This window comes from Oncorhynchus gorbuscha, linkage group LG12, assembly GCF_021184085.1.
Source record: "Oncorhynchus gorbuscha isolate QuinsamMale2020 ecotype Even-year linkage group LG12, OgorEven_v1.0, whole genome shotgun sequence".
NCBI classification, from domain to species: Eukaryota; Metazoa; Chordata; class Actinopteri; order Salmoniformes; family Salmonidae; genus Oncorhynchus; species Oncorhynchus gorbuscha.
In genome coordinates this window covers 31,253,232-31,278,376 of record NC_060184.1, presented here as the reverse complement: position 1 = coordinate 31,278,376, position 25,145 = coordinate 31,253,232, and the positions used below count along the sequence as shown (strand labels likewise).

At 43.5% G+C, this 25,145-nt stretch overlaps 1 protein-coding gene across 1 annotated transcript in view; it reads left to right on the top strand.

Annotated features, from left to right (window-relative positions):
• The window catches only part of prima1 (proline rich membrane anchor 1), a 70,140-nt gene that overhangs the window by 8,363 nt on the left and 36,632 nt on the right, over nt 1–25,145 (top strand). The window contains exon 3 of the mRNA XM_046293303.1: nt 17,927–18,053. Coding sequence (XP_046149259.1) covers nt 17,927–18,053 — 127 coding nt within the window. The remainder of the gene's footprint in view (nt 1–17,926; nt 18,054–25,145) is intronic.

Here is a 25,145-nt window from a genome sequence, read left to right as displayed (position 1 = left end):
ATCAGTTGAACTCATTGAAAATGAGTAAGTGAGGACGATTCGACAATTGGAGCTGTGAACTGCCTGTGGTCACAAACTACACTGCCTCACCAATAGCAGATCGTTATTGCAGGCAAACGGATAAGTAATCTCACCCCTGGATGTCTAGAAGGCCCCTGTTTGTCTATGCTCATTTGTTCTGAATGAGTTATATTCTTATGCGTCAATGTGGCTGTGCATACTAAATGCTACTATCACAGCTTGGTCTATGGGCAGCTTAAATGTATATTTCAGCCAAATTACAAATGGACTTGTTTCATAACTTCTAAAGCACTATATGGGCAACGAGAGACTGCAATTCACACTTTGAATTTGTTAAACAAACCAATGCCATCAACTGCTTGGGTCATTTTCTAACCCCCCCCAAAAAACAATGTGGGTAACATACACCATATGTTATCCGACTCAGGAGTGATCAGGTTTTCTGAAAATGGAGAAGTCACTAAGTATTCATATCATATCTATTCCTTCCTCCACTCCTGCCAATGCTTAGCCATCACCATCAACATTAGCTAAGGTCTAAACCCATAGAATAGCATTGAATGCACCTACATTTTGGACAGTCAACAGATTAGCAAATTGCTTTCCTTCTTTACGCAATTCAAATTTTCCTAGAACTCGCCTCTCGGGTTTGAATTGTGGGCCTGGCCGTAAAGTATGAGGCTGTTAGTGGTGACAGCCTGGCAGCTCCATCCCATCTAGAAGTTTATATCTTAGATCTGTCTTTGAGCCTCTAGCTAGCTTGGCCTCATGCACTGAGAGACTATTGATCAGTGATACTTTGCGGGTATGGCACGGTGAAGGTTGCGCCATCAATCTGCTGTAATGCTTTTGACAGCTATTCGTTCCAAGCTTTTGTTTAAACCTTGGGCGATGGACGGAGCGAAAAAGAAAACAAGCCAGTGAGAAGTGAGGGAGAAGCTGGGGTTTGTTTTATTGATATAGTGTGTCTGGTTCCTTGCTCCAGTCAGAAGAGGGCCTTTATCATCCTCCCTTTCTCTCTAAATGTCTCTCTCTACCATGTCTTTCATTCAATTTCTCTGGTAAGTAAAAGGAAACATTCATTTCTGGTTTTCAGATTTACTCTGTTGACATGACCTGGGATTTTGAGGCCTTGCTACTTTGTGACATAAACAAACATGGTTCTGTGAGATCCATCTCGAAACACCTCCACAGAAGTATGACTTCTCACTAAGCTTGTGTGGATGCATTTAGGAATGAGGGTGTGTTGAATGATATGGCCTGAATGGTATTGTTGTGAAGGTTCGACTTGAGGGTTTTTTGGTGAGAAAATCTAGTAGGCTTTTTAGGGGTAAGAACATAAGTATATCTAAAAATGAATGCCTCAAATATGCATGAGAAAGTTAGGGGGCCAACAAAGACTCCTGCACCTGTCTGTACGGAGAGGGAGAGAGTGATAAATGATTTAAAGGAGAGAAAGAATTGTAAAAAAAAGAGTAGCTTCAACAACAAAAAGGCGTTTTAAACGTTCAGCGACCTGGTCTACTTAGCCCTGATTTTATTCAAGCCTACAGCCATCCCCAAAAACTGAGGATTAAAACTGAAGTTTGGCTCAGGCTGCAGTAAATTTTAACATCCAAAGTGACTTGCCGGTGCAGCACAGTGAGGCCCCGCTTGCTGATGCCTTGTCATGCACGAGGTCTGAGAGAACCACCGACTGCAGAGTGAGTGTATCCCCTTGGGTGACCACGGGAAACCTCAGCACAGCAGCGCTCCGACTCAAACAAACGTGAGTGGGTCTAACATGTGGCGGCCACCTCATCTCCCACTAACCCCCCCACCACCTCCCTTTCCCGGCTCAGTGGAAGCAGTGAGGCACCAACACGCAATTACAAGCCCGGCTCGAGTGGTCAAGTAAGCGACGGGTACACAACCAAAATCTACCTTCGTAACATGGATGAAGCCTGAGCCGGAATGTGAAGGTAACTGAAGCTGGCTAGTTTCAGAAAAGTACATCTAGCTAGATTTGTAGTATACCCCAATGGTATTGCCAGCAGCATGCTCTAACCCACTGAGCCATTGCAACAATCGTCATATCTATAAGGAGTCATTATTCATACATACAGTGGGCATTTGGACCATTGGGTGTCTGAGCAACCTTAATTCATCAAGGAATTTACTTAAATAACAGGGTTTTATCAAACTATCCTGTTGGGAAGATTTAGTCCCGGATTTAGAGGTTATAAATAGACAGCCATATTCAATCCAGGGTGTTCTTTTCCTTAACGAGCAAAGCTTTATCTCAAAGTACACGGATCACAAAAGTATTATCGCTCTCATCTTTCCAGCAATTTGAAGATGAATGATGTTCCGTGAACAGATATGTAGGCTATCTTTATTTATCCCCCCGGCTTTTCCTTGGGGCGTTTGTTGTTCACCCTTGCTAAATAAAGCCGCTGTTGAAAAAAAGCCCGGTGACTATTCAGCCCTTGTTCATTTTCAATTAGTCTCGGACCCATCTGAAAAACTGAATCCCGTCCCTTCGTCCATGACGAGACATGATGAGGTTTGAAGTGCGCGTGTGAGTAAGTAACGGTGTGACGCGCGCCGCTTTGATATGACAAGGGCTCTTCTTTACGTGTCAGCTTCCTCCCTGGAGGCCTGTCGGCTTGACTCCCCCTCCTGCCAATCAACGTTACAGAGGAGAGGGAGGAGAGAGATAAAGAGAGAGGGAGAGAAAGACTGAGAGCCCATCGAGCCTGCCGGGCTATCAATCCGCAGGGGCTTTGCGAGTGAGTGTGCTAGCTAGCGTAGAGTTCATACGCCTGTTTATGCTAATTCAGACCATGTCAAGAGTAATTAGGCAGCCGGTTCATGTAGGGAGGGAGAGAGACTTTTATTTTTATTTCACTTTTGTATATTATCTACCTCACTTGCTTTGGCAATGTTAATACATGTTTCCCATGCCAATAAACCCCCTTGAATTGTATTGAGAGAGAGAGAGAGAGGAGAGAGAGAGAGAGAGAGAGAGAGAGAGAGAGAGAGAGAGAGAGAGAGAGAGGGGGGTGTTGTTGCGCCATTTGGCTCAGCTGTCTCCGAGCCGAATCAATCAGGTGCTGCCGACTGTCGTGGTCAGAACATAAAACAATCTATTTGGAACATGCCGATTGCTGTATCCAACCCCCCACCCCTATCATTCTCCTTGTTTAATTATTCAGGAACGTGTACAGGAACGATACTGTTTCCTTTCTCCACCTGCGGCAAAGTGGGAAAGATTGCGAAATCAAAAGTGGAATGGTCTCGCATTAGCATTTGCCAGAGATAACACGCTAACACCGTCACACTTAAATGCCGCATCAGTGTGGCGTTACGCAACTGTGTAAGTTAGATCGTGAAGTATTTCGGCACTGGAGTGTTTGCTGAAGTGAGCCCACGTGGCTTACTAGTCCAGGCCTGTATGTTGACATGCGGCCCCCACAACACTGAAGTGGTTAGCTGATGTGGGCTGTGCCATGTAGCTGTACATACTGATGATGAGAAGTCTCTCATAGCAGCACCGCTGAAAGCAAGGTGTAAAGTAACTTCTCTATCTCTCCCGGGCCAAGTTACATAAATGCATAATAAGTCCTAAGGTGTACAAAAGTAACCCATCTCTGATAGTGCTGGTTTTAGTTTGCGGTTGGCATTAGATGCCTCTTGTTTCTACAGTGTCTGCATTCCAAATGGCACCCTATTCCCTTTATAATGCACTAATTTAGACCAGGGCCCATAGGGAGGAATAGGGTGCCTTTTTGGAAGGTAGCAAGTGTCTCTGTGCCTTCAGCGTAGAGCTGTCATTTGAAATAAAGGGAAAAACATGTCAGACAGTACCCACTACCCAGTACCAGGATATTGTTGTGCCACACTAGCTTGTTAGTAGCACTTAGCACTAAGTTGCTCTTGCAATATGTAGCATCGTAGTTGTTTTCGCAACAAAGAGCACTGTATTATTGATTTATATTTGCCAGTTACTGCTGATAAGTGCAGTACTGAAAAGCGCAGTAACTACAGAAAAGTGCAGTAACATGTAATAGCATTGGTAGCATTGGTTCCATTTGTAGCCAAATAAGCTTTTATATATATATAATAATAATAATATATGCCATTTAGCGGACGCTTTTATCCAATACAGTCATGTGTGCATACATTCTACGTATGGGTGGTCCCGGGAATCGAACCCACTACCCTGGCGTTACAAGCGCCATGCTCTACCAACTGAGCTACAGAAGGACCACACTTTTAAAGTTCTTATCTAAAGTAGTTGTCTGATTGGGCTCCTTCCCTCTAAACTGATCGCAGAACCCATTTACTTATTTATTTCATCTTTGAAGAGAACACATCTTCATAATACAAACTGTCATAATGCATAATAACTAATACATTATAGCCAGAGGAATATAGAAGTGCCTAACCACCCCCACGGCATATGCACACACCACACACAGACACACACAAACACACACACTTCCTCGAGTTCAGATATATCCAGCAGCCAATCTTGTTAATGGGACCCCCAGATTGATCTTGAGCTCAGGTCCAGGTTATTCAGTAATGTGGGGCATTAGAAGATTGGCAGTTATTGGCAAAGGTACATTTTATCAGTCAGTCAATAAGTAAGAAAGTAAATAAGTCAGTCGGTAAGTGAGTGAATGGAGGACAGGTTAAGCGAATGTGAGGGGCCTGGAAATGTGAAATTATTTCTTTATGTACCCATACCTGCTGGCTAATTTAAGGCTAATTAGCTTGATAATGTGAATGAGTGTGAGGGCTTTGTCAACCACTTGTTTACAATCTGTTGATTAATCCTACTGTGTGTGTGTGTGTGTGTGTGTGTGTGTGTGTGTGTGTGTGTGTGTGTGTGTGTGTGTGTGCGTGCGTGCGTGCGTGCGTGCGTGCGTGTGCGTGCGTGTGTGTGTGGACGCGTGTGCCACTTAGATGGCACAGTAATTTCATATTCATGTAGCCTACGAATATGGATGAAGACTTTCATTAAAAACTTTACCCAAAAGCAGCAAAGTGTAAATAAGCCTAGTTTACATCTAACAGACGACATAAGGATGCCAAACTAGCCAGTTCTAGAATTGTGTGTTGTGGAACAGCTGACTGAAGATGGTACTGGTACCACGTGTACTGTATATAGCCAAGTTATCGTTACACATTCCTTGTGTTATTATTATTTTTCTATTGTTCTCTATGCGTCATTGTGAAGGGCGGCCCAGAAGTAAGCATTTCACTGTTAGTCTACACCTGTTGTTTATCAATCATGTGACAAATAAAAATTGGATTTGATTTGATTTGTGATGGTCGGACTTTCAAAAAGATGGCACGTCCGCGTTGCCGCTGTAACAAGGACTCTGTACAACATGATGAAACGCTGTTGCTCCTTGTATCAGCAAGGTGTTGTAGAAAAACTGCCCCCCCCCCTCTGCAGCAGCAGCAGCACATACAGTTATTGTTTAAAAAATATATATATTTGCTATTCAAACGACTATAATGGTGACAGCGGACATTTTACTGACAAATAACTGTCATCCAAAATTCCATGACTGTCACAGCCCTGATGGCACTGTGACCTGCCTCAGCTACCTACCTCATAGGATGGGAGATGGGAGATAAGGGATGGAATGGGGGAAATCCTGGTGTTCTAACTGTCTGGCGTAATGAGGGTAGTGTACTGTAGGTGTTCACCTCATTCCTGAAACTCCATGAAAGCAGGTCAGAATTTCTCCTAACCTAACCACTGATCCAGGGTCATAAATAGTTTAATCCCCCTAATGATTACGGTTAGTATCGGTGGTGGGGGAACCTGATCCTAGATCTGTGGTTAAAAGGATACCAGTGCGAGTATCCTTCTGGTATGCAGGCTCCCTCTCTGGACCTGCTCCAGCACTTCCACTTTAATTAAAGGAGGATTTAAGAGGTGGGCCAGGGATTTGACTGAGCCATCGACTGTAGATCACTCTCCTGCTGCCCCAGCCAACCACGGCACCCCAGGAAGCTTTCATTGGTTACATTGGTAGGCGCCTAGACGCTAATATTTCTCTCAATATAGACCTCTTCTGTGTCTTTGCTCATCCAGTACAGACACACATACACTCCTCCCTCCACCATGTATAGGCAGCTCTCTGTTCTTTGCCTCAGTTCTTTGCCATTTTGCTCATTTGAACTTTCTTTAACATTCATGAGAAAAGCTGGCCGTGATTCGACAAATTCGATTTATGCTACATGACAACCGGATGCTCCAGGTTGAAGTCACCTCTAATCACAGATCTCGGATCAGATTACCCTACTCCCATTCCTAACCATTATCAGGAGGACAAAACATCTGACACTGTATCGATGGTCCACGAAAAAACTCCAACCTAGTCCCGAGTGGACCACTGTCTTTGATGTGAGTTGAAAATGGCCTCAGCTCATGTTATGCTGCTGTTGGTGGATTGTGGAGATGGTGATAGTCGCGAATCAGTTGTTCTCATTCTCTCTGTGATGAGTAAGAGAGTGTGGACTGGGGGAGGCTAGCTGGCTGTGGAGCAGCGAGTGCTGAGATGACCTTTGAAGCTGCTGCACGCTGGCAGGCGAGCATGTGGATGAGCCACCTACGAGACAATACCAACCCCCCGTTATGTAGGAACCACAGTCACACAACGAGTTATCTTTTCTGAGGGTAGCCAACAACACATCCGTCACACTGACCCTCAACACAGGGGCCCCTCAGGGGTGTGTGCTTAGTCCCCTCCTGTACTCCCTGTTCACACACGACTGCATGGCTGCGCACGACTCTAACACAATCATCAAGTTTGCAGATGACACAACGACGGTGAGCCAGAACACCAATGACGATGAGACAGCCTATCGGGAGGAGGTCAGAGACATGACAGTGTGGTGCCAGGACAACAACCTCTCCCTCAACGTGGGCAAGACAAAGGAGCTTATCGTCGACTACAGTAAAAGGAGGGCCATCGATGGTGCTGTAGTGGATAGGCCCACATTGCTAAGGAGCTATCATGGTCCAAACACAGCCCCCCAGGAGGCAGAAGATATTTTCCATGGGCCTTCAGATCCTAAAAAAGGTATACAGCTGCGCCATTGAGAGCATCTTGACTGGCTGCATCGCCGCTTGGTATGGCAACTGCTCGGCATCCGAAAGCAAGGCACTACAGAGGGTAGTGCGTATAGCCCAGTACATCTCTGGGGCTGAACCTCTATACCAGGCGGTGTCAGAGGGAGGCCCTAAAAATTGTTAAAGACTCCAGCCACCCAAGTCATAGACTGTTCTCTCTTCTACCACACAGCAGGCGATACCGGAGCACTAAGTCTGGGACCAAAAGGCTCCTGAGCAGCTTCTACCCCCAAGCCATAAGACTACTGAATAGTTAACCAAATAGCTAGCCGGACCTTCTGCATTGACCCTTTTTGCACTAACACTTTTTGACTATGCACACACACTGGACTCTACCCACACACTCACACATACACTCGCTCACAAATACACATAGGCACACATTCACCACACACGCTTCCACACCAGCTGCTGCTACTGTTAATTATCTATCTTGTTGCCTAGTCACTTTACCCCTATCTATATGTACATATCTACTTCAATTTCCTCATACCCCTGCACATTGACTTAGTACTGTTACCAAATCTGTTTGACAATGTTCTCAGAATGTTTTTTAGTTAACATTGTTAATGTTACGCTATAACCTTTGTAACTGTGTTCGGGTAAATTCCATTTTTATTCGGTCAATTCAGAAGATTATTTGAAATTCCACATTGAAAATAGCTATTTATGAGGATAGTTTCATTCTTTTAGAATTTCAATGTATTACAATTTCAATTCAGTTCCTGAATTGGCTGAATTGAAAATTAATGGAATGAATAAACCACTGAAGAGAATATTACCTGATATTAAGCAAACATCCTCTGTTTACTGGGCCGATGACACACACACACACACACACACACACACACACACACACACACACACACACACACACACACACACACACACACACACACACACACACACACACACACACACACACACACACACACACACACACACACACACACACACACACACCCCTGTGGCGGTGACTCAGTCTCTGGGCTGGAGGCCTGTCAGCTTGATGAGCAACCGTCTCAGCCAGGGAGCCAGAGCCCAGCAAGGGATTCTGGGATGGCCAAGTGGGACCACTGGGGTGCGTATTCCGCCCAGTCCAGCTCTTCCACTGTCCACCCCAAAGCCCCAGGGCAGACAGTGGTCACGGCTCACCAGCACTCCTAGTGCCTGGGAGGTGCTACTTCATGCCAATGATTCACCAATCGTTACCCAGTAAGCTAATGGTCTTTGGTTTGGTCCAAAGGTGGTACTCGGGTGGTCCTCTGTAGCTCAGTTGGTAGAGCATGGCGATGGTAAAGCATGGCGATGTGGGTTTCATTCCTGGGACCACCTAGAATGTATACACGCAAGACTTTAAATAGCTCTGGATAAAAGCGTTTGCTAAATGGCATATATTATTATATATTATGTTTGATATTGTTGCCACTACCTCCACAAACTGAGCTACTTAGCTACTGTGTGATGCTTTCAAAGATTTTACTGAGTTAGAATTCGTGTAAGGAAATCAGTCAATTGAAATAAATTCATTAGGCACTAATCTATGATTTCACATGACTGGGAATACAGATATGCTGTTGGTCACAGATACCTTAAAAAAGGTAAGAGGGTGGATCAGAAAACCAGTCAGTATCTGGTGTGACCATCATTTGCCTCATGCAGCATGACACATCTCCTTCGCATAGTGTTGATCTGGCTGTTGATTGTGGCCTGTGGAATATTGTCCCACTCCTTTCAATGGTTGTGCGAAGTTGCTGGATATTGGTGGGATCTGGAACACGCTGTCGTACACGTCGATCCAGAGCATCCCAAACGTGCTCAATGGGTGACATGTCTGGTGAGTATGCAAGCCATGGAAGAACTGGGACATTTTCATCTTCCAGGAATTGTGTACAGATCCTTGCGACAATGGGGCCCTGCATTATCATGCTGAAACATGAGGTGATGGCAGCGGATGAATGGCACGACAATGGGCCTCAGGATCTCGTCACGGTATCTCTGTCCATTCAAATTGCCATCAATAAAATACAATTGTGTTCGTTGTCTATAGCTTATGCCTGCCCATACCATAACCCCACCGCCAACATGGGCCACTCTGTTCACAATGTTGTCATCAGCAAATAGCTGATAACTGTCTGTCAACTGCCTAGTACAGTTGAAACTGGGATTTCGGTCTTAAGGAGAACTTCGCCAGACAGAGCTGGACTAGAACAACGGGCCAAACACGACAAGTTTGAAATGTGTATTTGTATTTGATTTATTAAGGATCCCCATTAGTGGCTGCCAAGGCAGCAGCTACCCTTCCTGGGGTCCGGCAACATTAAGAAATAGTAGGGCCTTGCATTCCATGTTGAAAATGTAAAAAGCCTTGTTGGCCGAGGACTGTTGTTTGTTTTTGTATCCTGCATGCTATCAGTTCCCTCAGTTCTGCAATCAGTTTGGCCTGGCAATGCAGTGCCTCATAACTCCATTAAGGTCCAGGGCAGGTATAAAAATAGCCTAATCTAATAGCCCTGCTCCCTTGCTGAAGTCATGGTGCTGCCCTGGCTCCTTACCGTATGTATACTTGTGTTGTTCCTGTCTTAGAGAGAAGAGGGGGAATCTATCACAGTCATCCCTGGTGAAGTATGTAATGTGTATTCACTGTGCAGGAGCACACACACACACACACACACACACACACACACACACACACACACACACACACACACACACACACACACACACACACACACACACACACACACACACACACACACACACACACACACACACACACACACACACACACACACACACACACACACCCAGTATACTCCCCCCCATACACACACACTCACTCTCTAACACACTTTTACAAACATTGAACAAACCCACAGCAGTGTGAAGTCAAGTCCCATGGGTTATGTATTCTGGGATGTTGTTTTCACCAGTCAATGTCTCTGGGGTCTTGCTCCGGGGTAAAAGGGCTCATGATGATAGCTAGCGTTAACAGGAAATTCTCAGCTGTGTTTACACCATGGTTTCTTGGAATGGACCCACGGGGATTGGTAATGTCCTCAGAGCTTTTCATGAGACGAACTGCTGGCAACGCATTACATTAGAATTTTGAGTAAACTTTATTGATCCCCAGAGAGGGAAATTGTGGTTGTCTTGTCAGCCAGCAGTAGAAGGAGACTATATTCTATAAGGGAATACACTTAAGAAGGGAGTTACTGTATGAATGCTGTTGTGCTACTTAACATTAGGGTTGCACGTTTTGGGGAATATTCAGCGGTGGAAACATTCCGTGGGAATTAGCGGGAATATCTGGGCTTTAACGGAAATATATGCAAATTTCTATTAATACCATATAAATGTAGATGTTTTTTGCATTGAATATATTTACCATATCATATGGAGACATAATTGCAGATGATTAAATCCGTCCAATAGTAATTTTAAAAACAATTTAGTTACGAATTCAACTTTAGCTAAATGAGTTGACTATTCACATGGGATGATTTCACTGAACAACACAAGAAAGGGAATATTGAATGATCCCCAATGATCCATCACATCTCCCAAACACGTTTTCAATATAAATCTGTAAAATGATAGTCTAGAAACTAAAGCTTTGGTTGTCTTGCTCTAGGGATTCCATGTTGTCTCCCTGAACCTCCTCAATGTCCACCTCTTGAACATCAGACTCTGAGGCCTCATCTTCACTGTCACTTTCCAACCTTGTTGAGGATGACTCGTTGTCAAAAAGCCTAAAATTTGCCCGAATGGCCACCAATTTTTGATCCCTTGTATTGGTCAACCTGTTGCATGCTTTGGTGTGTGTGTGTGTGTGTGTGTTCCCAAACAAGGACCGGTTGTGCTCTGAGGAGGCTGATGTTGGTGAGATTTGGAGGATGATGGAGGCAACAGGGGAAAGAGCCTCAGATCCACAAATTCCTTCCACCAGGTGGCTGATGAGATATGTTGGCATGACTGTCATATTACATCTCCATCCCAAAGCCCTTGCTTGGAAGTGTACTTCGCCAGACTGCCAAGAACCTTGCCCTCATCCAGGCCAAGGTGGAGAGACACGGTAGTGATGACACCATAGGCCTGGTTGATCTCTGCACCAGACAGGATGCTCTTGCCAGCATACTGTACACTACATGTACACTACGGCATGTATGGGCTTCAGGTAGAAGTCTTCACGCTTTTTGGTATATTTCAGAACTGCAGTTTCCTCTGCTTGGAGCAACAGTGAAGTGGGCAGGGCAGTACAGATTTCTTCTGAACATCAGACAGGATGGCATTGTCTCCCTCAGTCCGTGCAATGGTTACTGCTATAGGTTTTAGGAGTTTTAGGCTGCTTACCACTCTTTCGCAAAATACATCCAGGAGGATCCTCTTGATGGGGCTGTCCATATTGGCAGACTGTGATATGGCCATTTCTTGGAGAGACTCCTTCCCCTCCAGGAGACTGTCAAACATGATGACAACACCACCCCAACGGGTGTTTCTGGGCAGCTTCAATGTGGTGTTCTTATTCTTCTCACTTTACTTGGTGAGGTAGATTGTTGCTATAACTTGATGACCCTTCACATACATAACCATTTCCTTGGCTCTCTTGTAGAGTGTATCCATTGTTTTCATTGCCAATGATGTCCTTGAGGAGCAGATTCAATGCATGAGCAACACAGCCAATGGGTGTGATGTGAGGGTAGGACCCCTCCACTTTAGACCAAGCAGCCTTCATGTTCACAGCATTGTCTGTCACCCAGTGCAAATACCATCTGTGGTCCAAGATCATTGATGAATGCCTTCAGCTCATCTGCAATGTAGAGCCCGGTGTGTCTGTGTCTGTGCTCTTGTAGAATACTGGTTGAGGGGTGGAGATGATGTCGTTAATTATTCCTTGCCCACGAACATTCGACCACCCATCAGAGATGATTGCAAAACAGTCTGCTTTCTCTATGATTTGCTTGACCTTCACTTGAACTCTGTTGAACTCTGCATCCAGCAAATTACTAGATAAAGCATGTCTTGTTGGAGGGATGTTCGCTGGGCGAAGAACATTCAGAAATCTCTTCCAATACACATTGCCTGTGAGCACCAGAGGTGAACCAGTTGCATACACACCTTGAGCAAGACATTCATCAGCATTTCTCTGACTACGTTCCTCCATTGAGTCAAAAGAAACTCTGATTCCAGGAGGACCATGAGCTGTTGCTATCGATAATGTGTCTGATTCATGATTTTCACCTCGAATAGAAGTAGAGGGACTTTTGTCAGAGGTTGCTTGTTGTGAGCGCTGAGGGAACTTTATGCACTTGGCCAGATGATTCTGCATCTTCGTTGCATTCTTCACATTAGCTGCAGTGAATTGTCTCCACACATCAGATAGGGCCGAGGCATTTTCCTGTAAAGATTAGAAGAAAATGTGTACAAAACCACAAATACAATTCCATGTACAGATAAGTAGTTAGATTAAACAACTCCTTTGTAAGATACATGTTTTAAAATGAAAGTGTAATGAATACCCAGGGACAAAAAAGTGTAGATTCACGCACAGAGCGTGACAGATGTTTATTAAACCTTCGCAGAAGGCAGGAATCGTGGTCACATGCAGGCATACAAAAACAAAGAATACCTCACAACTATACAAACAGATAGAACTGAACTAAATAGGGAGCTGATGAAACCAGGTGAGAAACGAACACAAGTGAAAACAATGAACAAAAATTAAAGACAGGGCTACGTTCTATAACACAAAGAAGCAGTGCTACGTTCAAGAACAAAGGAAAATAACACAAGGTTGACTAAGAAAAGAAAAGCTGAACCCTGTATGGAAACAGGTGAATTAACACTCCTCAGGTAGCAGATTCAAGCAAGCTAAAACGCACATGGTAGCAAAAACTAACTAGCAGAAATGGTTAACAAGTTAGACATTATTTAAACACACTTTACTGTAGGCTACTATTAACTAGTTAACAAAAAATAATGTATGTCATATAGAATATATTCAAGCATGTAGTCCTTGGCTCAGACAGTGTAGTAGTGTGGGCTCAATAGGATCTCATTAGTGTGAAAGATCTTGAGGATCAACTGTACATGTTATGGAAGGAGTGCACTGTACATGTGATGGAAGAATGCACTGTGCATGCAGAGGGTTGCAATTCCATTGAATTGGGGATAGTTTAACCAAAATATGTCACAAGACCTAGACTTTTATTATGTGTATCCCACAAAAAAGGTTCACTGTTATAAGCTAACTTTTTTGATTAATTTAACCAAAATTCCCCAAATTCCCAGGCTTAATTAACTTCCCATCGAAAATTTCTGTAACAATTCCGGAAATTTATCAGATGGTTTCCGACCCTTTGCAACCCTTCTTACCACTGCTAATGTTGTTTTCCAAGTAAAGCATCAACAAATGTATAAGTACTGCATAACTAGCCTTTTACAGCCTATTACACAGCTCTTTGTTACGTTACAGTTGTATGGATTATGCAGAGCGATGTGAGTCAAGTGGAGGCTATGGTTCAGTTCCCACTTCTGACCCCATGTGACGTTATAGTTAAATGAGACAGATCATATTGCAACAGTACAGGTCCTACATCCTGGTCCTTGACTATTACAGCTTTATCTCTATTACTCACTGACTGAGGCCTTTGTATTCCTTGCAGAACTATAGATGAATCGCATTGCCATGCCAGATCCCAGCTTGGTCCCTATAATGATACGTAGAATGTATGCACACATGACTGTAAGTCGCTTTGGATAAAAGCGTCTGCTAAATGGCATATATTATTATTATTATTATTATGATGACAGTGCCATCAAGAGAAGTTTTTTTTGTGCTCAACAAAGAAATAATGTACTATTTATTGTTTTCTCATCTCTAGCTATGAAATGAAAAGTTTCTCTCTCATTTTATGTTAGTCACTATAGGGAAGGGAAAGGAAACGGCGTCAGATAGTGAGTGATGTAATTGTAAGTGCAACATTTTGAAATGCCAATGATTCACCAGTCGTTACCCAGTAAGCAGATGGTCTTTGGTTTCGTCCAAAGGTGGTACTCGGGTGGTTCTCTGTAGCTCAGTTGGTAGAGCATGGCGTTTGCATGTGTTTTTTTCCCCTGTACCACTCGTACATAGACACTCATGTTGACACACATTAAATAGTTTGAATGCACAGCAGGGACAGTAATCCTAGCTGTTTAACCAATGTATTACAATGACGTTGAAGAAGCCGTGACAGTGGGTGCCTCTCTTCCCTACTCTCTTCCCTTCCTCCCTTGGTATCTCTCCTTTTGTTATTTCCCTCCCAGGAAACGTATGACAGTCCAATTATCGGGTTCTTTTGCCCGGAGGCCTGCAGGGCACTGTGGAGGCAGACATATTGCTTTGGTGGCAGCTGAACTGCGTTGGTTGGGGCAGTTGAGGTTGAGGAGTCTTCCGAGGACAGGCTGCGTGTCGTTTGTAGCAGTCTGAGGCTGCAGCAGGAGCCTTAGGGGACCTCGGCCTCGCACCCTTGTTAACCAGAGATTATTCACGTCAGTCCTCGCTCTGGGTCCGTCCTCACCCCAGCCATAAAATATGCACAAGTCTCTCCAAATAAGTGTAAGAATCAAACATCAGAAGAATGTTGATGTGGAAGGATCAAACAGTAATTTTTTATGGGTCCTTGTGTGTGTGATTGTGTGATCGTGTGTGCATGTGTGTGCTTGTTTTTATGTGCATGTGCCGTGTGTGTGATCGTGTTTGTCTGTTTGTGCACGCTTGTGTGTGATTGAGGATTGGTGTTGTTTTTATTGGTCAGCACTAGGGATGAGATGGACAGTGACATCCCTGCTTGTCTAAGGGACTGGGGATGTGGTGGCAGGGAGCTCAGCGAGCCCATGCACTCTCCCTTTTGGCATCCCCACTGCCCCTCTCTATGTATCTGTCTGTCTCTCTCTCCCCCTCTCTCTCTCTTTCTCTCTCTCTCTCTCTCTCTGCCTAATGCTGGAAATAAATACCCTATCTTTGGGTTGTGCAAATTTGGGGTTTCTTACCTAATAAATCCAAGTGTGTCTGCACCTTATGAGTGCAGTTGCCTATGATTGTGTGTATGTGTTTGCATGCTCATGTAAGTGTGTGTGTGTGTGGTGTGTGCGTGTATGTGGGCCTGTGTGTGTGTTTTTGAGTGTTTGTGGTACTTGTGTTTGTGTACGTGTGTGTTTTAGTCACCTGGGATCAGAGCCATCTGGTGATTTCCTTCATACAGATGGAATGGGGGATGCGTTGTTACACTAAAGGCCGAACTCAGCTAGGCAAACCGAATTAGTGTGCTCACATACTCCCTTAAAAGCGGCAGTAGCACTGTTTGTCCATCTTGAGACGCCATAGTCAGTATAGACTTCCTCAAAATAGTCAGAATTAATCTAAGATAACTCAAGAAATCTGTCATTAATGTTGATGTTTTTGCCGAGGAGATTTTAGTTGCACAGTTTTACATCTAACTAAGATGTTTGGTGCAGTATTTCGCAAGTGAAAAGATGTGCATAAAAAATGTCTATCATTGAATGACAACAAACACTTAATCAAAAAATCTGACCAATAACCGACGAAGGGGCGTAAAATTCGGCTTCCGAACTGTGGCTTGCCTCAAGAAAAATTTGTGTGCACGAACAGCCAAAAAACGAACAAAATGTCACAAAATGTCGTCATAATATATATTATATGCACAAACTGTTCCGAATCATTTCAGATGGGAATCATGCAGGTGCCTTAAGAGAGATCGTGTCGTCCTGAGTATTGTGCAATAGGTGATTCAATGAAAGTTATGGAAGCATTGTGCATCCATCCTTGGTCTGTCTATGGCCTTGTTTAACATCGACTGCATTGTTTACACATCACCTTGCGTGATAAATAACTACTCATTATTATTTGAAGATCAGCCCGTCATTCAATGCATCACGGATTTGATGCCCTTGATGGAGCTACACTGTTGTAGCAGTTTGGGAAAACACTGAAAAACACTGCCCTCTCCCCCAATAATAATATTAGTCTGAAAATGATTACCGTTGCAAAGTTTTGTTTATTTTTGGCTATTTAAACCATTCCTAATATGGGAACGTTCAAACCTTGTGTTGAAGATGACCTGCAGGGATGTGCAGGGTCTTATGCTCAGGATGATGTAATGTTGCAATGATCTGGAATCAACATGGAGCGAGCAGACACACACACATCCCACAGTAAATCAGCCACAGAGTTTTGAAAAGCCTCTGCCAGGAGTTGGAGTGGTGTGACGCAAGTGAACAACAGGTGGGCCTCGTCACAGACTCGATTAAGGTGTTCCCTCCATTTCCCTTTTGACGGTTTATCCGAGGAATCTTATCGGCTGTCACAGAGGAGACAGAGATGCATTACTTATCCATCCGGAGAAATGCTTATCAGCCGGAGAACCAGGCTTGAGTGTTCCCGGAAACAATTAACCCCAAATGGGGAGGGGGGTAGGGGATCATCTGGCTATCCATCTCAGATTCCCCCTCCCAAATCAATTCTACATTTATAATACGGCCCAAGGACAACTCAAGTTATTTTTGGCCTTGTTGTTTGTATCACCTTAAATCATTGTTGGACAGTGCAAGGAAACATTATTAAAAGAAAGAAAGAAACATATACTATAGATTGTACTGTAGGCTGTGTTTACAGAACGTTAACAATACCTGCTCTTTCCATGACATAGACTGAACAAATGAATCCAGTTGAATGCTATGATCCCTTATTGATGTCACTTGTTAAATCCATTTCAATCAGTCTAGATGAAGCGGAGGAGACAGGTCAAAGAAGGATTTTTAAGCCTTGAGACAATTGAGACATGGTTTGTTTGTGTGAATTTGTGTGTGTGTGTATGCTCCTGCACAACAGGAGGTGTTTGTGTGCGTGTATGTATGTAGATAGATTGATTCAGATATCAGTGCGGGGCCATAAGACACCTGGTTTTAAACCAGATGTTGCACCCAGACCTGGAGTTTGAGACCCAAAGCCACACTGAGAACAGACGAAATAAAACAGCTAGCACACCACGCCATACATCCATTTAGAAAGGCCCTCGGTGGGCCCACAGAACAGGCTGCTCCCCCATCTGATGCTTCCGGGCGATTAAGCCGTGAATGAGCCGTCCCCTTCTGGATGATCCTGCCTTTTATGGTTCCATTCAAACCCATGCTCGATAAAACACTGCTGCTCATAATGTCCCCACACTGAAAAAGTAGAAACTAATCCAAACTTTGAAGTGGCACGGGCAATGTCCAGGACCCGCAATAGCGCTAATAGGTTGCTGGCTGAGTTAGTGGTGTAATGATCCTATAGAATTTCTCTCTCGGGGTAATTCCTGATGGATGATCTGGAGTGGGGCGCCATGTCTTTACTATTGAGCCATGCAAGCCATCAGGTGATTTTATTGTTAGACTATCTGGCTGTTTCATATTTTTGTCTACTGTTTTATCTCATCTATCTTTGTTTTCATCATATAATGCAACTTTATGTGGTTGTGATCTTGTTAACTGACCAGATAACAACCGAAATAGGACGGCTTTCCCAATGATGTCTTTATCTCCTCATAGAAATGCCAGCTTTACCTGGTTGTAACAGAGAACAGTTGGTTGTAAACTGGTTATGTGACTCACTGGGTCCTACTATCTCCTCCATGTGTTTGATGTGAAATGGAACTTGAACGAAAATTTACTTAAACTTGAATAAGGTCATCTCTTTTTCTTCCTCACTTCTGCCTTTCTCTGCAGTGGCTCCCTCCACAGTGCCTCCCATGAAGCCGTGGTGGAAGGAGATCGTGGTGTTGGGGACAGTGGGCTGTGCCTCGGTTGCCTTCCTCCTGTTGATGGTCATCATCTGCTATAAGGCCATAAAGAGGTAGGCCTCACTCTTTCTGACTCGTACACATACCCTTGCATTGAATTTGCATTGGGCTATTTACGCATTAGCTCTTTCCTCCCATGATCACAGAAAATTACAGAATGGTTAAACATGAGTGATACAGTATGATTCTTAATATATATATATATATATATATATATATATATATATATATATATATATATATATATATATATATATATATATATATATATATATATATATACAGTGCCTTGCGAAAGTATTCGGCCCCCTTGAACTTTGCAACCTTTTGCCACATTTCAGGCTTCAAACATAAAGATATAAAACTGTATTTTTTTGTGAAGAATCAACAACAAGTGGGACACAATCATGAAGTAGAACGACATTTATTGGATATTTCAAACTTTTTTAACAAATCAAAAACTGAAAAATTGGGCGTGCAAAATTATTCAGCCCCTTTAATTTCAGTGCAGCAAACTCTCTCCAGAAGTTCAGTGAGGATCTCTGAATGATCCAATGTTGACCTAAATGACTAATGATGATAAATACAATCCACCTGTGTGTAATCAAGTCTCCGTATAAATGCACCTGCACTGTGATAGTCTCAGAGGTCCGTTAAAAGCGCAGAGAGCATCATGAAGAACAAGGAACACACCAGGCAGGTCCGAGATACTGTTGTGAAGAAGTTTAAAGCCGGATTTGGATACAAAAATATTTCCCAAGCTTTAAACATCCCAAGGAGCACTGTGCAAGCGATAATATTGAAATGGAAGGAGTATCAGACCACTGCAAATCTACCAAGACCTGGCCGTCCCGCTAAACTTTCAGCTCATACAAGGAGAAGACTGATCAGAGATGCAGCCAAGAGGCCCATGATCACTCTGGATGAACTGCAGAGATCTACAGCTGAGGTGGGAGACTCTGTCCATAGGACAACAATCAGTCGTATATTGCACAAATCTGGCCTTTATGGAAGTGTGGCAAGAAGAAAGCCATTTCTTAAAGATATCCATAAAAAGTGTTGTTTAAAGTTTGTCACAAGCCACCTGGGAGACACACCAAACATGTAGAAGAAGGTGCTCTGGTCAGATTAAACCAAAATTGAACTTTTTGGCAACAATGCAAAACGTTATGTTTGGCGTAAAAGCAACACAGCTCATCACCCTGAACACCCTATCCCCACTGTCAAACATGGTGGTGGCAGCATCATGGTTTGGGCCTGCTTTTCTTCAGCAGGGAGAGGGAAGATGGTTAAAATTGATGGGAAGATGGATGGAGCCAAATACAGGACCATTCTGGAAGAAAACCTGATGGAGTCTGCAAAAGACCTGAGACTGGGACGGAGATTTGTCTTCCAACAAGACAATGATCCAAAACATAAAGCAAAATCTACAATGGAATGGTTCAAAAATAAACATATCCAGGTGTTAGAATGGCCAAGTAAAAGTCCAGACCTGAATCCAATCGAGAATCTGTGGAAAGAACTGAAAACTGCTGTTCACAAATGCTCTCCATCCAACCTCACTGAGCTCGAGCTGTTTTGCAAGGAGGAATGGGAAAAAAATCTCAGTCTCTCGATGTGCAAAACTGATAGAGACATACCCCAAGCGATTTACAGCTGTAATCGCAGCAAAAGGTGGCGCTACAAAGTATTAACTTAAGGGGGCTGAATAATTTTGCACGCCCAATGTTTCAGTTTTTGATTTGTTAAAAAAGTTTGAAACATCCAATAAATGTCGTTCCACTTCATGATTGTGTCCCACTTGTTGTTGATTCTTCACAAAAAAGTACAGTTTTATATCTTTATGTTTGAAGCCTGAAATGTGGCAAAAGGTCGCAAAGTTCAAGGGGGCCGAATACTTTCGCAAGGCACTGTATATATAATCCTACCAGGTAAACCCACCTCACAGGTTGATGCTTCAAGTTTTCAGAAGAATTGTGCTTGCACTGGCAGGAGATTGTGAACAAAGACACTGTGTAAACATTTAGGACACAATCTATAGCTTGATAGTCTGGAGAAATCCAGTCTGTTAGTGCTAACATTCCTTTCCTTACCACTCCTTATCATGCCAAACATGTTCGGATGCATTTAGGATCATCTATGTTCAGTCTGACCCAGGTAACATTGTCTTCTACTTCTATAGAAGGGGCCTTAGTGTAATACAACATGATTCCACAGATCATGTGGGTAATCCCTTATATATAGTATTTGTAAACCCTTTGAAAAGATCTTATAATCAGCTTTCATGAGGGTGATTGGTCCATAGTTAGCTTTGTCCATTCTTCCCCTGCCAATACTTATTCTCCTGTGATTTGATCCGTATTGAACCTGATATTTGTCTTTAAAAAATAATTAATATAAACATACAACACTACAAAGACATACTCTGAGCCATTCCTATCATGTTGCTAGCCCTAACATGGTTATCACAGTGATAGTTTCAAAGTGAGCATGCTGACACCTCAAGCTGTTGGAGATGAGTTCAATGTCAGCGAACCTCAGTAGATGTCAATCAACTCAGTGAATGTGGCTCTCCAGTAGAATATTTTCCCCTTCAATCCTCAAAATGGGTGAAAAGATCACAGCTGACAGCTGGGGAAGAATGTCAGCCTGATCCAGCTACAGTATGTCAGCCTGATCCAGCTACAGTATGTCAGCCTGATCCAGCTACAGTATGTCAGCCTGATCCAGCTACAGTATGTCAGCCTGATTCAGTTACAGTATGTTAGCCTGATTTAACTTCAGTATGTCAGCCTGATTCAGTTACAGTATGTCAGCCTGATTCAGTTACAGTATGTCAGCCTGATCCAGCTACAGTATGTCAGCCTGATCCAGCTACAGTATGTCAGCCTGATCCAGCTACAGTATGTCAGCCTGATCCAGCAACAGTATGTCAGCCTAATCCAGCAACAGTATGTTAGCCTGTTTCAACTACAGTATGTCAGCCTGATTCAGTTACAGTATGTTAGGCTTATCCAGCTTCAGTATGCCAGTCTGATTTAGCTTCAGTATGTTAGCCTGATTCAGTTACAGTATGTTAGCCTTATCCAGCTACAGTATGTCAGACTGATCCAGCTACAGTATGCCAGCCTGATTTAACTTCAGTATGTCAGCCTGATCCAGCAACAGTATGTTAGCCTGTTCCAACTACAGTATGTCAGCCTGATTCAGTTACAGTATGTTAGGCTTATCCAGCTTCAGTATGCCAGTCTGATTTAGCTTCAGTATGTTAGCCTGATTCAGCAACAGTATGCCAGTCTGATTTAGCTTCAGTACGTCAGCCTGATTCAGTTACAGTATGTTCGGCTTATTCAGCTACAGTATGTCAGCCTGATTCAGCTACAGTATGTCAGCCTGATCCAGCAACAGTATGTCAGCCTGTTCCAGCTACAGTATGTCAGCCTGATCCAGCTACAGTATGTCAGCCTGTTCCAGCTACAGTATGTCAGCCTGATCCAGCTACAGTATGTCAGCCTGATCCAGCTACAGTATGTCAGCCTGATCCAGCAACAGTATGTCAGCCTAATCCAGCAACAGTATGTTAGCCTGTTTCAACTACAGTATGTCAGCCTGATTCAGTTACAGTATGTTAGGCTTATCCAGCTTCAGTATGCCAGCCTGATTTAGCTTCAGTATGTTAGCCTGATTCAGTTACAGTATGTCCGGCTTATCCAGCTACAGTATGTCAGCCTGATTCAGCAACAGTATGCCAGCCTGATTTAGCTTCAGTACGTTAGCCTGATTCAGTTACAGTATGTTAGGCTTATCCAGCTTCAGTATGCCAGCCTGATTTAGCTTCAGTATGTTAGCCTGATTCAGCTACAGTACGTCAGCCTGATTGAGCTACAGTACGTCAGCCTGATCCAGCTACAGTATACCAGCCTGATTTAACTTCAGTACGTTAGCCTGATTCAGTTACAGTATGTTAGCCTGTTCCAACTACAGTATGTCAGCCTGATTCAGCTACAGTATGTTAGCCTTATCCAGCTACAGTATGTCAGCCTGATCCAGCTACAGTATGTCAGCCCGATTCAGCTACAGTACGTCAGCCTGATTGAGCTACAGTACGTCAGCCTGATCCAGCTACAGTATGTCAGCCTGATCCAGCTACTCTTTGAGGTGAGCTAGGAGCCAGAAGAGTGGTGTGTGTGTGTCAGTGCCTATGTGTCCTGAGCTGCACTTGAGTCTACCTAACATTGACATACCGTTACCGTTAGGGAAGTAGATAAAAGACTTTCCAAAAAAAGAGCTTCAAGGGAAATGGCCCCAAACAGATGCATCAGAGCAGTCAAAATCGAAGGAGACTCCTGGGATTTGGATTGAGTGCGTTATTATGTATGCCTGATCTGCTCAGGCATAGAAGTTGGCTGATCGGAGGACAGACGGATTCATTCATTCGCACAGAACCAGAAAGGTATGTGCCAGTTTTAAGGCTTTCCCCAGGAATCCACTGGAGCTTTTTGAAATTGGCTGCTGTCCCCATATCACCACATCACTCGATTTTATTATCCCAAATATTCAGGCCTGGCAAATGTATTTTTCTTATCAAATCCCTCTATCCCTTTCTCCCTCTGTCACCCCCCCTCCTTTTTTCCATCCCGCCATCTTTCTTTCTTTCTCTCTTTTACCTGTCCCACCTGTCTCTCCCCCACCTCTCTCTCCACCCCCCTCTCTCTATATTTCCCACTCTCTCTCTTTCTGAGGCAATGCCATAGTTCAGGGAAATGGAGTGAGAAGGGTATCTGATTTGTTGTGTTCCCTCAGAGGCAAACAATGAGGTTGTGACAGACTGGAGGGAACAGGGGGAAGAAATAGAGGGAGGCACAAACATAGAAAGGCAATGAAAGAGAAATAAAACACAAAATACAATTTTATTTGTCACATGCGCCGAATAAGTCAGGTGTAGTAGACCTTACAGTGAAATGCGTACTTACAAACACCCCCCCCCCCAAAAAAAAAGAGGATATCAAACCACCCACACCTTTCTAACTATCTTTGTCCTCTGCCAAACGTTTCTCTTGATAATAATTCCTCGAGTCATCCAGTGACAGGGTACCTACTACTGTGGCTTGTTATGGTTAGTCATAAGCTTGTTCCTCCCATAAAGGGTCAGGGGGGTTCTAAATATATCTCCTTTTTCTAGGTCTCAGCAGACTCAAAGTAGATTTCTGTTGATATTTTTAGCATCCTGTTTGATGTACTGTAGTAGGCCACAGTTTTTGGATTGCAAACTTGCTGCACTTTTCTCACAACAACATAGTAGAAGCACCTGAAATTGAGAAAATGCATATAAGCTATATATTTGGGATATACAGACCAATCAAAGGTTTGGACACACCTACTCATTCAAGAGTTTTTCTTCATTTTGACTATTTTCTACATTGTAGAATAATAATGAAGACATCAAAACTATGAAATAACGCATATGGAATCATGTAGTAACCAAAAAAGTGTCAAACAAATCAAAATATATTTTATATTTGAGATTGTTCAAAGTAGCCACCCTTTGCCTTGATGACAGCTTTGCACACTCTTTCTCTCAACCAGCTTCTCCTGGGATGCTTTTCCAATAGTCTTGAAGGAGTTTGTACATATAATTACCACTTGTTGGCTGCTTTTCCTTCACTCTGCAGTCCAACTCATCCCAAGCAATCTCAATTGGGTTGAGGTTGGGTGATTGTGGAGACCAAGTTACCTGATGCCGCACTCCATCACTCTACTTCTTGTTCAAATAGCCCTTACACAGCCTGGAAAAACAAATTATAGTCCCACTAAGCGCAAACCAGATGGGATGACATATCGCTGCAGGATGTTGTGGTAGCCATGCTGGTTAAGTGTGCCTTGAATTCTAAATAAATCACTGACAGTGTTACCAGAAAAGCACATCCAAACCATCACACCTCTTCCTCCATGCTTCACAGTGGGAATTAAACATGTGGGGATCATCCGTTCACCTACTCTGCGTCTCTCAACGACACAGCGGTTGGAACCAAAAATCTAACTTTTTGTCATAAATGCTAAATTTGAATAAATTTTCACAATACATGTTATCTGACCAGCACTGAAACAGGTTTATCAGAAGTATTGCTCCTGAATTATGGCACTTGATATCCAGAATTTTATTTTACTAGGTAAATCAGTTAAGAACAAATTCTTATTTTCAATGATGGCCTAGGAACAGCAGGTTAACTGCCTGTTCAGGGGCAGAACAACAGATTTGTACCTTGTCAGCTCAGGGGTTTGAACTTGCAACCTTCTGGTTACTAGTCCACTGCTCTAACCACTAGGCTACCCTGCCGCCCCAGTATGCAATATACAATATATCCAATTTGTATGGCTACTGTAAATAAACTGTATATTTTGTTGTCACGCCTGTAGTGGCGTTCCTGGAAATGTGCCAGGGTGCACTCATTTCCCATGTGCAGTCTGCCCCTCCTCCCCTCCCCCTCTTGTTCTCTCTCTTTCTCTGTGCCTGAGAATTTGAGTGGGGGCAAATAAACTCAGGATGGGAACCCCAGCTGGCAGCAATTTTCTCCCTAATGAGCATGCTAAGTCTAGCAGAGTCAGTTTATTTTTATTTTTTATGTCTTTCTTTGTGGGCATTTAGACCCATTATTCAGTGACGCTCAGTGAACAGTGGAATAAAAACAGTACCACGGGGCTCAGTCTCTCCCAACAAAGTGCACACCATCTCAAAAAACACACCGACCATTTACCTTATCACCGTTTTACGGCCGCCATACTCTAAAAGCTTAGGAGAACCGCTACGGTAACGACATGCCATTAAAGGAAATGCTGACTGGTGAGAGAGAGCAGAGGCAGCCTTGGGGGGGAAGGCTTGCACTGTGTTGTCGTGACATGAGAATGATTGAATCATGAATCTGGAAGTGCTGGTCAGTGGTCCATTGTTTGTTTTGGTGAGACACTTCCTTATCGGGAGGCTAGCACCAGGGCATTTGGCTATCAAAAACAGTGTGGGTGTGTGTGTGTGCGTGCATGTGCGTGTGGCATTGAATGTATAGTTTGTGTCCTACCCTCTGTAATTGTATTGGGCCAGTCATATGGATTGGCTCAATCAATAACAATATGTGAAAGGTTTGGCCATG